At 66.6% G+C, this 13551-nt stretch overlaps 1 protein-coding gene across 1 annotated transcript; it reads left to right on the forward strand.

The window, feature by feature from the left end:
* Positions 1-2265: 2265 nt before the first annotated feature.
* On the forward strand, positions 2266-6991 carry PLPP2 (phospholipid phosphatase 2). The gene is made up of 6 exons (XM_068420594.1): positions 2266-2414; positions 4660-4811; positions 5161-5438; positions 5631-5688; positions 5818-5994; positions 6099-6991. The coding sequence occupies exons 1-6, from the start codon at positions 2363-2365 to the stop codon at positions 6234-6236; spliced, it is 855 nt and encodes a 284-aa protein (XP_068276695.1). The 5' UTR covers positions 2266-2362; the 3' UTR covers positions 6237-6991.
* Positions 6992-13551: the final 6560 nt, after the last annotated feature.

Below are 13551 nucleotides of genomic sequence, written 5' to 3' on the forward strand. Positions count from 1 at the left end.
GGTGCCGGGCCTTCGCCCCCCCGCTTCGCCGAGGGGCGGCGGGCCCGGGAGCTCGGCTCGCACGGCCGCTCCTTCTGCGGCTGCAGCGACCCGGGGAGGGGGCTCGGCTGCCCCAGCAGCTCCCGCTCCTGCGGCTCGGGCCCGTGGGAGGCCGCCGTCCGCCTCCCGTGAGCCTCCGTAGGAGGGGGCGGCAGCAGAGACACGGGCAAACCTCCAGCAGCGCGGGGAGAAGGGTCCCGGTCCTCCCCCCGGAGCAGAGCATCAGCAGACCCCCGGGGATGGGGTCCAGATGGTCACCCTGGGGCGGGGAGGGGCTGGGACCAGCGTCCCGCGGGACCCCACGGAAAGCCCAAGTGAAGCTGGGGGAAATCTAACGAGCGGGCCCCAAACGCCGCCAGGCATCCCCACGGCCCCCCGGCAGCCAGGGCTGCGCCGCTGACCCCACACGGCTCTGCAAGGCCCTTTGCTGGGCGGGGGCTTATGCCAAGCAGGGGGAGGCCGAGCCCGTCTGCCCAGCACCACGCGGGCTGAGCAAACAGCGTGGGGGGCCGAGCTGAGGGCAGGGGCTGCCTTCCGTCCCTGTGACACCCCTGAGCGCTGGACCAAGCCGAGAGCAGCCAGTCTGGCCGGGCTGGGCCGTTCCTGGGTGGCTCCCGCCACCCTGGCACCATCCGGCAGCCACGGCACCGCATGGGGCAAAGTCCTGCCTGTGGCATCCGCTCTGTGAGGCCGTGCTGCGTGGGCAGGGGAGCAGCTGCCTTATCTCACTCTCTTCTGCCCTTCTCCAGCACAGAGCCACGCACCCGCAGCACGGGTCAGCATGACCCCCCCGGGCCATATCCTGTCCTCGCTGAGCCCCATGCTGCCACATCTGTGTCCCCACAATGACCCAGCCTGGAGCACTTCCATGCCAGCCATGAGGGTGGCCCAGCATGGCCAAGGACTGCCAGGGTCTGTGACAAGAAGAGGAGATTTATCAGCAGTGGCAGAGACTGTATTAAACCCCTCATCCCCTCCACGACCCAGCCTGGGCATCCCACAGGTGCTGGCCAACCTCCCCTCCTGCAGCATCCCCTTCTACTCTCCTCCCTCTGGGCTTCACCTGCCCACCATCAAGATTCCGAGCCTACAGGCAGCATGTGCAGGGCAAATCCTGCCCCGGGAGCTGTGCCAGGGCCCCATGGCACCGATGGGCAGGAGGGAGGTTGCACTGGGTCAGGTCAGAGCAGAGGAAAGCTGGCAAGTGATTCTGCCCCTCTCCTTAAATCCCAGGGCAGCCCGAGAGCGTTTCCAGCTCTGCTGGCTTCCCACAACAGCCTTGACATTCTCCACAGGCTGCTCACGCTGCACTTAAATAAACCAGCCCAGTAAGTTATCATTTGGGTGGTTTCTGTATTATTTATGTTTCCTTCCGTTCCTGACCAAGAGTCGGGCCTGGAGCAAACAGCCGGGCTGTGGCCGTCCCCAGTCCCGCCCGGGACTCGCTGCGGGGACCCGTGCTCAAACCTTTGCTCTGGTCTCTGCTCCAAGTGCCACCGGCCCAGCATGTCCCCAGCCCCAAAGGGGAGTACTGGGAGCCTGTCCCGCTCCGACAACGTCTGAGGCATGGGAAAACACCGCCTCGCGTTTCAGTGGTTAAATCACAGCTTAAAACAAACACGTGCCTTGTCCTGTGTCTAGATACGGCTGCTCTGCTCCCCGCCAGCCTCTCCACTGTGTCCAAAGGCTCCTGGGGAACCCTCTTTCCCCCCAACAACCAGCATCGCGACTCAGCCCTGTCTCTGCTCCGCAATAAACCTCCGCTGCACCGCGCCGATGCAGCCAGCACATTTCTGTGGCCACGTTCTTCCACTCTCGGATTTTTTCTTTTGTTCCCCCTTTTTTTTTTCTCAGGAAAGAAGCCCGAGGCTGGCGGGACACACGCGGCTCCCACATGCGGCCTCGCTCCCTTCCTTCTACCCCTTCCCCTTCCCGCAGCGACGGAGATGGGGCGGGGAGACTGGCCGGGCGGAGCGGGGGGCCGCGGAGGCCGGAGCCGAGGACCCTGGAGCGGGGCCCGGGGAGGCGGCTGGAGGCGAGGGGCTTCGGGCCCAGGCCGCCCCCGGCGTGGCCGGAGGGGGACCCGCTGTCCGGGGGACCCGCTGTCCCCGGCCCCGCCGCGACCCACACCTGCCCCGGCCCCGGCCCCACAGCCCGCCCCCCGCCCCGCCCCAGCCCGCGGGCGGGGGCACCGACTGCCGGAGCCGCCCCGTCCCGTCCCGCCCCGTCCCGTCCGCCCGGACTTTACCTCCCGGCCGGGCCCGTGCCGTTCCGGGCCATGTGAACCGCGGGGCCGGGCCGCGGGGCTGCCACCGGCAGCGGGATGGAGCGCAGGAAGGTCTTCGTGGTGCTCGACGTGCTCTGCCTGGCAGTCGGTGAGGGCTCGGTACCGGCGCGGCCGCGGCGCCCCCGCCCCAGGCGGCTCCGGAGCGTTCCCGGTCCCCCCGGTGCCCCCCGGTGGGGCTGTGCTGCGGGCTGGGGCCGGGTCCGCGGGCGGTACTGGGGGTCCGGGGTCCCCCCGCGCCTCTGCCCGGGCTAGCCCGTTGCCGGTGCTGCGGGGCCGGGCCGGGGGCAGCCCGGGAGGCACCTGCCCGGCCCCTGTCCGGGGCTCCGGGCCTCGGCGAGGGGCGCACCGGCGCCGGTTCGCCCACGGGGCGGCTCGGTGAGGGGCGGTGGGGCCGGCCGGGCACCGGCTCCTGCCCCGGCGCTGCCGGGCCCGGCCGCGGAGCTGCTGTCCCCGTTGTCCGGGCGCCTTGGGGGGGCCCGCAGCGCCCCGGGGACGAGCCGGGGGTGGGGTCGGGTGCCGGGCCGGGGGGCTGCCGGCGGGGCCCCGCCGCGCTGCTCGGGCGGGAGGGACGTTCCCTTCTGCCGCCGCCCTGGCCGCCTGCCCGGCCCTGCACTCCGCGGGCGGCCGGAGCGGGGCCGGGGGCTCTGCAGCCCCGGGCGGTTGGGTTCGGGGTGCCCCTTCCCGGCACCCCGGCAGCCTCCCCCCCGACCGCCCCCCCCCCCCCCCCTCCGGTGCAAGCAAACGCCCGTTTCTAAAACGGACGCTGACAAGCACCTAATTAAGACGGACTAAAAATAAAGGCCCAGGTCGTAATTTCAGCCTGAATCTCCCGGGCCGGGAGTTGCTTTCTTGGGCTCTAAGCACCGGTGGGGAGAGGCAGGTTCCTGTTTGTGTTTGGGTCGCTCGTCTCTCTCGTGTGCCGGTGTCTCTTATTTTTAGGGGAGCTTTTTTGGAGGATGAAATTATCCAGAAAGAAAAGCGGTGTCTAATTTGAGCTGCAAATTAGTGTTTGAGGTGTACGCAGAGGCGTCTGCAGACACCCCTGCGCCGGGCAGCCGGAGCGGGTGGGAGACGCCGGGGCTTGTTCCCGGCTCCTGGCAGCGCTCGTTGGCTGCCGGGGCTGCCCCCGCCCGGGGGGAGCCGGGGGGCGGCGGGGTGAGCCCGGGGAGCAGCGGGCGGGTGTTTAATGGTCGTTTTCCCCCTCCCGTGGTGAGCGCAGGAGGCGGCGGGTGCGGGCGCGGAGGGACCCCCGGCCGCGCTCGGGCAGGGGGCACGGGGAGGAGGGTGCGGGCGGGGACAAAGGTGCGTGTTCCCGGGAGACGGTGGAACAAGGGGAGGCGGAACCCGCCGGGAAAGGCGGAACCGGGAGAGGAGCCCGGGCTTAAGGCGGACTGCGGGCGCGGGGGCCGTTCCCCGGGCAGAGCATCCCCGGCCGGCTCCAGCCCTCGGCCCTGCCCGGCTCCTCCCGGGGCCCCCGGCTGTGCCCGCTCGGAAGCGTCACCCGGGCAGGGACCGAGCGGCTGCCGGGGCGGGAGGTCCCCTTTCAGCGGGGTACTTGGCATGCCTGCTGCACGGGGCAGGGACCCCAAACCCCCTTTTGATCTCGGGGACGATCCTGTGCAGGGATGAGCTCCAGGATGCCCGTGGCCGGGGTTGGGGGCACTGGGTGGAAAAGCCTCCTCACCGGGACTGATCCAGCCGGTCACAACACCTCTCCAGAGCCCTGGCAGGAGCCGGGGGAGAGGAGAGGCTGGCAGGAGCAAGGGCTGCGAGCTGTGCCTGGGCTGGATCACACACCAGCATCTCTGGGTACTGGCTCTCCCGGAGCTGGCGTGAGGGCTCTGCTGGGACCATCTGGGGCCTGGGGACCCTTCCCTGCTGTAACACAGGTTTGCAAGATGCCTGTGCTCGTTAACTCTAATGAGCTCCATCCTCCTAGGCTGAGAGACCTCAGGGAGTGTGAGGAGAGGACACAAGATCAGCCCCAGTCTCCTGCAGGAGGCCCTGTGGTGGCTGCACATGGGGAGGAGCGCGGCAGCCATGAGGGCTCTGCAGGTGCCTGGTCACAGCCGTCTCGTGTGGTATCTGGGCGCCGCAGGCAGCTGCGAGCTCTGATAGGGCCCTATCAGCATCAGGGCTGGCGTGCTGGCGGGTGCGAGTCCTCCTGCCCTGGGTGCAGGCGGCTCGGGGCTGTGTCCCCAAGAGAGGATCCCTCCCCAGCAGCGGGGAGCGGAGACCCGGGTGCGAGGGATGGGGAGCTCATGTGGTGCTCGGTGCCTGCGTGGAGCCTGCAGGCGAGTGTCCCCAGTCCTCACCTTCTCTCTGCCTTGCAGCGTCTCTGCCCTTCATCATCCTGACGCTGGTGAACTCCCCATACAAGCGGGGCTTCTACTGCAACGACGACTCCATCCGCTACCCCTACAAGGTGGACACCATCACCCATGGCCTCATGGCTGGGGTGACCATCACCTGCACTGTTGTCATTGTAAGGAAGCACCAACCCCTTCCCTCTGGGGCAGGGACATCCTGGCATGTTGCATACAGGAGCTGGGTCCCAGCACAGCCCACCTCCAGACCCCTGGCAGGGCATCAGGACCCTTGGGTCGAGCCCTGTGCTGCTGGTGGTCAGGAGCTCCCTCGGGGTGGTGAGACCCATGTCCTGTGGGGCTGGTTCCCTGCAGGGAGGGGGAGATGCTGCGGGAGCTCCTGTGGCAGGCGGGCACTGGGGGCTCCTCTGCCACAGACCCCGAGAGCCTGAGCATCCCGTAGCCCTGGTGCTGGGGAGCTGCTCGGTGGCCCCAAGACCCTCACCCCTTGCCCCTCGGTCTCTGCAGATCTCATCAGGGGAGGCGTATCTGGTCTACACAGAGCGCCTCTACTCCAAGTCAGAGTTCAACAACTACCTGGCCGCCCTCTACAAGGTGGTGGGGACTTTCCTCTTTGGGGCGGCCATCAGCCAGTCCCTGACCGACCTGGCCAAATACATGATCGGCCGTCTCCGGCCGAACTTCCTGGCCGTCTGCAATCCCGACTGGTCCAAGGTGAACTGCTCCATCTACGTGCAGCTGGAGAACGTCTGCCAGGGGGAGAGCAGGAATGTCACCGAGTCCAGGTGAGCCGTGGAGCCACAGGACATGTCCCCTCCTCCCACCCAGCAGCACAGGGCTCCTGCGGTCTGGTGGCAGCCCCAGATGGGTATCGACGCTCTCCTGCTGCAGGGCAAAGCCCACAGAGCGGGTGGGGGCTTGCGGGGGGCCAGCTGGGCACTGGGGGCTCGCTCTCATGGCCTCACCTTTCCCCGCAGACTGTCTTTCTATTCTGGGCACTCCTCCTTCGGGATGTACTGCATGATGTTCCTGGCGGTAAGTGCTGCGCTCCGAGGGTCCCGTCCCCCCAGGCAGACCGGTGCCCCGAGCACCCCATCTTTGGGGAGCCCCCACGCCGGTCGGTGCCCCCTGCGCTGGGTGACTGCTTCCCCCTTCCCTGCCCAGCTCTACGTGCAAGCCCGGCTGGTGGGGAAGTGGGCCCGGCTGCTGCGCCCCACCATCCAGTTCTTCCTCATCGCCTTCGCCATCTACGTGGGCTACACCAGGGTGTCTGACTACAAGCACCACTGGAGCGACGTGCTGACGGGGCTGCTCCAAGGGGCACTCATTGCCGTCCTCATCGTGAGTGTCTGCTGCGCGACGCGATGCTCTGCCGGGCTGCTGCTGGCTGCAGCTCAGCCTGCCGGAGGGGTCCCCAAACCCTCTTTCCCGACGGTCTTTTCCAGGTCCGCTACGTTTCTGACTTCTTCAAGCACCGTCCCCCGCGGCAGTGTGACGAGAAGGACCCGGAGCGCAAGCCCAGCCTGCCGCTCACCATGAGCGACCCCGACCGCAATCACTACAGCTACCGGGGTGCCCCGTGAGCCGCACGCGGGCCACGTGTGCCGGACTGCAGATCTGCCCCGTGCCCTCGCCACGCTCTGCACCGCTCCTGGCACGCGGGGACGGGGACGCTGCCTCTGTGTTAACCATTGGCTCCACGGCTCCGGTGCCTCTCGCTGCCGCAGGTACCCGTGAGACAGCCCTGCCCGTCCCCGCTCCTGCAGCGCCGTGGCTCGCGGCTCCCCGTGCCTGTGGTGCCTCTGTGCTTGCCGGTCCCCGGTGATCCCAGCGCCCTGCCCGTGGGAAGGGGAGGTCCTCGGTCCCCTCTGTGTCTGAGTCACGCTCCAAGGCTGCCGTCCCAGCCCTCCACGTGAAGGGAGGGAGGGGAGGGTGGCACGTGGGGTGGATTTATCGGGCTGGCAAACCGCACCGAGCCAAGAGCAAACTCGTCGGGCAGTCTGAGGTTGCCTGTGCCGAGTGTGTGTTATCCCTGTCAAATTATCCAGCCTTACGAGTACAAATCCTCACAAGCGCAGGGGGAGGAGGACAGCTGTTGGGCTCGCAAAACTTTTTGGAAAGGATTAAAGCAATCCAGAGCTCTTCTCTGTTCCCTGGTTACCTTTAATAGCAGCCCTGGCCGCCAGCAGCTGCTGCGAGCGAAGGGGGCACGGGCAGGCTTTTCTCCGGCGGTGCCTGACGCTGCGGTGCTGGACGCGAGGGCTTCTTGCACCCTGCCTGCTTCGCGCCTGGCTTGGGGCGGGGGGGATGCTCCAGCCTTTGTCTCTCCTGCAGCTTCAGCTGATGCTTTAGGGGGTGCGGGGGGGTAGGGGGAAGGGGAGCAGCTTTCTGTGGTAAAGGAAGATAAATGGGGACGTGGAGCTGGACACAGGACTCCAGGGAAGGTGGGGAATGGGCCACAGAGCAGTTCCATCGCCGACACGCAGCTGCCTCTGGCACTGGAGCACTGTGGGTCTCTTTTTAAACTACATGCATTTTCGTTATGATGTGTTTTTATAAAAATGTGTTTTTTAAATTAGATCATCCTTAAAGAATGTCTGTGTCAGGCTTGTTCTCTTACTCCAGGGACGCTCCTGCCCTTGGAGTGGATGGGCTGAAGTGGTTAGGGTTTCCTCTTCCAAGGGAAAGGGGTCTGAAGGGAGGTTTGCTGTGCTGGGGGGGGGCTGTCAGGGCTGCTGAGCCCCTCTCCCAGTTGTGCCAGGAAAGCTGGGCTCGACCGGGGCCCATGGGACAGTGAGGGACCAACGGGAGCAGCGTCCTCCCATGGGAGGGAGCCCGGGCAGAGATGGGGCTGCCCACGCTGCCGGTGAAATATCGCCTTTGAGAGGGTTGTCCTTTGGCTGGCCAGTCCTTCGAGAGGCGAGAAGAGCCGTGGCCAGCGCAGGGCTCTGAGACCCATCCCAGCTGGGTCCTGTCCCAGCGCTGCCTTCGCCCTGGCTCCAGGAGCCTCCCCGGCACCCCGGCGGGCCTCTGCGAGGGGGGAGGGAGGGCGGGGAGAAGCTCTTGGAAAAAGTGACGTTTTGTGCCTGCAGCTCCCTTGGCCGCTCCGGCGGCCGGAGCCGAGGGAAGGCAGGGCGGTGAGGGAGCCTTGGCACGGCCGTCCGTGTCCCTCCGGCCGCGGGGACAGGCAGCGGCCCTGGGCTCTGCAAGGGGGGGGCACCAGGAGGCAGCACCCTGGCAGTGCCCACAGTGCCAGCGACAGCTCTGCCCAGTCCTGGGGTCTGGGTCGGGGTGGGGGCATCCCATCTCTCCATGGTGCTTGGGGCCACTTGGGTCCTGCCCGCAGCGTGCCGGAGGTGGGCAGAGCTGCTGATGTGGCACAGGGAACCCCGGCTGGACCCCCAGAGCCCCGGCTGCTGTAAGCGCCTTCCCCCGGGGCTCTGCAGGGTACCAAGGCCTGGGGGATGGGCCCCAGGAGCACCTGGAGTCACCCCAGTCCCTCGGGGGGTGGGATGGCCGGTCCTGGGGTCGGCTCTGCCTCCAGAGCCTCTTGCCCACCCTCGGTCAGCACAGCCAGGTCTGTCCTGGCCGGGAGCAGTGGGCGCCCCGCACGCCCCAGCCTTGCTGCGTGGTGCCGATGTGCTTACGCAGCGAGGGTTACTCCAGTCTAGACAAGCCCTGGCCAAAAATACCTTCCCTGTGCCGAGGGAACTCCCTCGCCACACGCTGCTTTTCTGTTTTCCTTTGAGAGCTTTCCTCCCGCAAGCCCTTCCCTGGTCCCCCAGCAGGGTCCTTCCTCCTGTCCCAGCCCTCCGGGCTGGTTGTTTAAGATCTGATGGTGTAAAACAAAGCTGGTAGGAAGTGCCAGGGCAGGGCGTCTCTGCCGCAGGGTTTGCAAACAAAGGTCTGTAAGGCAGCAGCTCCCGGGGTCGGGGGCAGCGAGGCACAGCCCAGGTCGGAGCTTGTCTGCTCGGTTTTCCTCTGGCCGGGCTGCGGTGCCCAGCAGCTGCCCCGGTTCCTGGCATTGCCTCGACAGCTCCGCTGTGTAGCCAGGAACGTGCTGCTCCCTTCCCCTCAGATCTGATTTCGCCCCTTGGATGCATCTCTGGAAAAACCAGCTGGGCCACAATGCTGCAGTGTGCGGCTCCGAAGGGCAGGGCAGCGTGGTGCGCGGCGGGGAGCTCGGCTGCTCCTTCCCCGGGCGGACGAGGCTGCCTGCTGCTCACAGCCGTGCCCCTGTGCGGGAAAGGGGCTGACACCTGACCAAACTCATGGCATGCCAGGCCATGAGTAACATGCAGTTGGAGGGAGCTCCCAAGCCGTGTCTGGACACAGTGAGGGGCTGTGAGCTGCAGCCAGCCCCTGCCCCCTGCGTGCCCCTCGGCCCCTCTCTGGAAGGACAGGGAATGCTGGCAGGGAGCTGCCTGTGCGCTGGCTCCTCAGCCCCGTGGGCGCCAGGAGGGCGCTGGTGAAGGTGAAGCAGGTCCAGTTTCTGCTGCAAAGTCTGCAATCCCTCCTGCCTTTGCTGGCCCAGTTATGGCTGAACACCGTGGCATGGTGCCAATGCTGCTCTGGCTCTGGGCCAGACCCTGCTGCCTGCGAGGGAGCTGCCTCGAGCCCCCTGCTCCGAGCACCAGCGGGGTCTGGCCAGGCTTGTTGTGCTGCTGCCATAGTGGGGCCGGTACCGCTCTTGGGAGCTGAGGGGGGGGAGCAGGGTCTAGTGAGTGTGGTAAAGTGCCCCCCCACCAGCTCGTGTGCCTCACTTTCCCCATTTGAGGCTTGAGGTTGTACCAAGCCCCGTGGGTCAGAGCTGGCGGGAGCTCTGTGCATCCTGCTTGGTGGATCCCAGGCATCTCCTCTCGCATTCAGGGTGAGTCGTGGCCCTGGGCCTTGTGCCGGCTTGTGATTGGGGGTGTCCAAATCCCTTTGCAGTGGGTGACTCAGGAGTTAGGGATCCAGTCCTGGTTGTGCTGGGGCAGATCATGCTGCAGGCTGAAGCCAAGCAGCGTTGGCCCCCGAGGCATGGCTGGGACCTGCTCTCTGAGAGCCGTCCTGTTCCCCAGCGTCAGCAGCTCCACGCATCAAGCGCTCAGCCAAGACGCCTCCTTTCCAAAATAAGCTGCTTCTGGCAGCGCTCAGCCGGGCTCCGGAGGGGGCCCTGGGCTGCCTCCCCCAACCTGTGCCTCCTGGCTGCCTCCTGCCTTGCCACGCAGCATCCCCACTTCTCGCTCCCTGGCACCGGGGACGACTCCTGCCGATTCATCTGGGTTCCTTTGCCCTGGCCCCGTCCCCAGGTTTCTTCCTGCTCTTGGCTTCTTTCCTCAGCTGATTGGGGCAGGAGGCAGGCGAAGGGGCTGAGCTTCCCGGTGCCCGCAGCACGCTTCCAGGAGCGGGGAAGAGGCCTTTGCCAGGAAGGATGTTACTCATCCCCTAAACATCCCCTTCCCTGGCCGGCAGCCACAGGAGGAGGCTGCCACCAGATGAGCCTGCGGCCGAGGGTGCGAGGTGGCCCCTGCTCAGGGACGCGCTGGGGGGGACCGACGGCTGCGGTGGGAGCAGGTTGCACCTTCCCGCGGGGACCCTCGCAGCTCCCTGCCCGAGGAAGCGGCTTGAGGGAGGCTGCTGTGTTGTGTGAGCTCTTCTCCTCAGCGTTGTGAGGGCAAAGCCGGGGTGTCCGGGCCAGAACCCCCAGGCCGTGGCCCCTGGAGGTGGCAGTGCTGCCCAGCGTGGCCCTCGGGGGCTGTGGGGGCCGAGAGCGTTGCAAGTGAGGGGCAGGTGCCTGGAGTGGGCTCCCCGAGCGGCCCGTGTCCCTGGCATTGCTCCCCCGGGGAGCACCGGCCAGCCGGGAGCCGGCACCGACCCACCCTGCTGCCGGGCAGCCGGTGCCAGGTCCCACCGCCCGCCCGTGCGCTGGTCAGAGCTGCCGGACGGGGCTCTGCGGAGGGGGGGCGGCTGGAAGCACCGGGGGGGGCGGCTGGAAGCACCGGGGGCGGTGGCTGGAAGCACCGGGGGCGGCGGCTGGAAGCACCGGCCGCACCGGCCGCGGCCGCGCTCGGCAGAGGGCAGCACGAGCCCGGCGGAGCCGCCCGCCGCTGGAGCGGGGCCGCCCCGGCAGCCCCGGCCCCGCCGCCCCCCGGCCCTGCCGCAGCCCCGGGCGCCGCCCCCGGTGCCCCCGGAGCCGCCGGTGCCCGCGGAGCCCGCTCCTCTCCGGGGCGCCCCGCTGGCGCAGCGCTGGCGCGGGGCTGGGGAGCCCCGGGGCTGTCGGGCCCCCGTGGGGCACGGCCGGAGGAGCCCCCAGCCCCCGGCAGCACCGCAGGGCCGGGGCCGCCGCCATCCCCGGTGTGCCCTGCGCCCTCCCCGCGCTGCCCGGCCCGGCCCGTCCTGCCGGGACCGTGTGCGGAGCCCGGATGCTCCCTCCAGCCTCTCTCCTTCTCCTTCTCCTTCTCCTTCTCCTTCTCCTTCTCCTTCTCCTTCTCCTTCTCCTTCTCCTTCTCCTCCTCCTCCTTCTCCTCCTCCTCCTCCTCTCTCCTCTGATCCCGTCACTGCCGCCTCCCCCCACACCCTTTAATCGACGATCCCTGTGAACCGTGCCCGGTGCCACAGACTCCTTTGATCTCACTAAGGGAAGGAGGGGGCTAGAGAAGAAATCAAATAGCAAAGGAAGGAGGAAACAGGAGGGGAAAGCGCTCCCGTGGGAGGCTGTTAAATGATGCCTCTCTCTCATTAAAGCAGCCGGGCAAGAGCCTGTCCCGAGGCAGTGCCCGGTCCCGCTGGAGCCTGCGGGGTCACCCCGCTGCTGGCGCTGGCACAGGGCCCGGGGCTGGCGGGGGCTGCCCCTCCGCAGGGCAGGCGGCTGGGGCGGCAGGCACCGCCGGGAGCCCTCCCCGCCGGGTAACCCCGGCCCCGCTGCGGCCGCGCTGGCACGGCGGAGCTGGCAGCCGAGCCCGGAGAAGCAGCCAGAGGGGACGAGCAGCAGTTTGTTTTCCGCCGCTTGCCAGGAGCCGCGCGGGGATGCGGCGCTGCCAGGGATGGCCTTTCCCCACCGGCCCCGGCTCTGGCTCAGGGGCAGGCCTGGCCCGCGGGATGGAGGATGAGGTGGGTGTTCCTGGGCTCCTTTCCTTTCCTGCTCCTACTACGACGTTCCCACCAAACCGGAGCTGCCCTGTGAGGCCACCGGGAGCCGGGCGCCTGTGGGTGCCAGGGGCCGCAGGTCCCTCTCCGCTGTGGCAGGGGTCACCCCGCTGCCAGCCTGTCTCTGCCTCTCAGAGCTGCTGCGTGAGAGCTGGACAAGAAACGATCCACTCCAAAGCCTTGGATGAGTGCTCAGCCCCTGCCTCAGCATCTTTGTGCCTCTGTCTGCCCCTCCAACACTCTGCCCTGCGCCCTCTCTGCCTGTCTCTGTTGTCCTCTGCTCCTTCGGCCTCTCTCACCCAGCCCCTCGCTGCCCTCTCAGCCCCGTGGGGTGATGCTGGGAGGCGGCAGGGCAGCAGGGCAGGGACCAGCAGGGCAGAGGGGACAGGGTTCCCAGGCTGGGGAGGGGGCTTGGGGTGGAGGTGGTGTGTCAGTCCAGCTCTCAGCTGCTTTTTTTGTTGTTATTTTAATATTTTTCCCTTTTACACTCTTGCTGTCTTAACATGACCTTGGCCAAATTATTTCCCCTCCCTTTGAGATTTATGGCCCTCTTCCGGAAAAGATCTGTTCCGTCTCCGAAAATAGACATTGTGCTGTTATTACATTTTAAAATATAATAAGGGCTGGGAGACTGCTCTTCTGCTGCTCTCCCTCCCCAGCCCCAGACCCCCACTGAACACAGCTCAAACCCCATGGGTCTCTTGGGGCCAAGAGCGGGTGCAGCGAGGGCGGGAGCATCCCCAGCCCTTTCCAGCACCAGAGAGGGGGGTCTCCCTCCCTGGCTCCCCTCAGCAGTGCTGGGCAGTGGGAGATCTCCCGTCTGAGACCTCATCTGCTCTCAGAAAATGCTGGGACTGCCGGGGGATAGATGGGGTGAAAGGGGCTGGGGTGGGGTGGTTCCTGGTGCTGTAAAGCCAGCAGGACTTGGTTCATGGCTGGAAAACCCTGCTCACAGCCCGAGGGGACAGCGTAGCCCGTCACTCTGGGACCCCTGAGCCCTCCAGGCATGTGCAGGGTGGCCTTTGCACAGTCACACTCTATTTCAGTGGTTTTGTTGAGGTTATTATTATTGTTCTTTTCTGCCAGGGCCTGGAGGCGAGTTGTCGTCCCCGAGGACGGGCTCTCGTTCCCCCGCTGCGTACCCCGCCAGCGCAGCCCCGCGGCACGTTGGGAACAGGCGTGAGCAGCCGCGTGCTCTGGTGCGATGGTGACTGGTCACCAAAGGCAGGTTCAAGCCCACCTCCCCAGCCCAGGGGGTCTGGGACCACAGGGGTGTCCCGGAGATGCAAAATAAACCAAACATGAAAATCAGATCAAACCTGGACATTTCGGTTGCTGCTTTTCCTCCCCATCACCCCAGCTGTGTCTCTGTGCACACATTTTGGGATAATTCGCTTTCTGTTGGATTTTTTTTTCCCCTCCTGTGTAAGTGCAGAACCTTGTGCTGTCCCCGCTCCAGGCAATCTGAAGCTGTGAGCCCTTAGACACGTCGCCCTTGGGCGCAGGAAGGCTGTGCAGATGCCACAGTCAGGGGGTTTAAGGGGTGCATTTAACAGCAAATTTTAACCATGCAGGATGTCCAGAGCTGAGGTCTCTCTGGACAAACACCATCCGGGCAAAGGAAAAGGGGCTGGGGAAGTGTCTGGGTTTGCTTTGCTTTCTGCTCAGAGGAGTCACTTTGATCCTCCTGCAGAGCCCGTGTCTGTGCGCTCTGGAGTGAGGATGGGGCTGTCCCGTGGGCCGATGGCGTCGCTGCCTTCCCGAACG

Source organism: Nyctibius grandis, chromosome 31, assembly GCF_013368605.1.
Source record: "Nyctibius grandis isolate bNycGra1 chromosome 31, bNycGra1.pri, whole genome shotgun sequence".
NCBI lineage: Eukaryota > Metazoa > Chordata > Aves > Nyctibiiformes > Nyctibiidae > Nyctibius > Nyctibius grandis.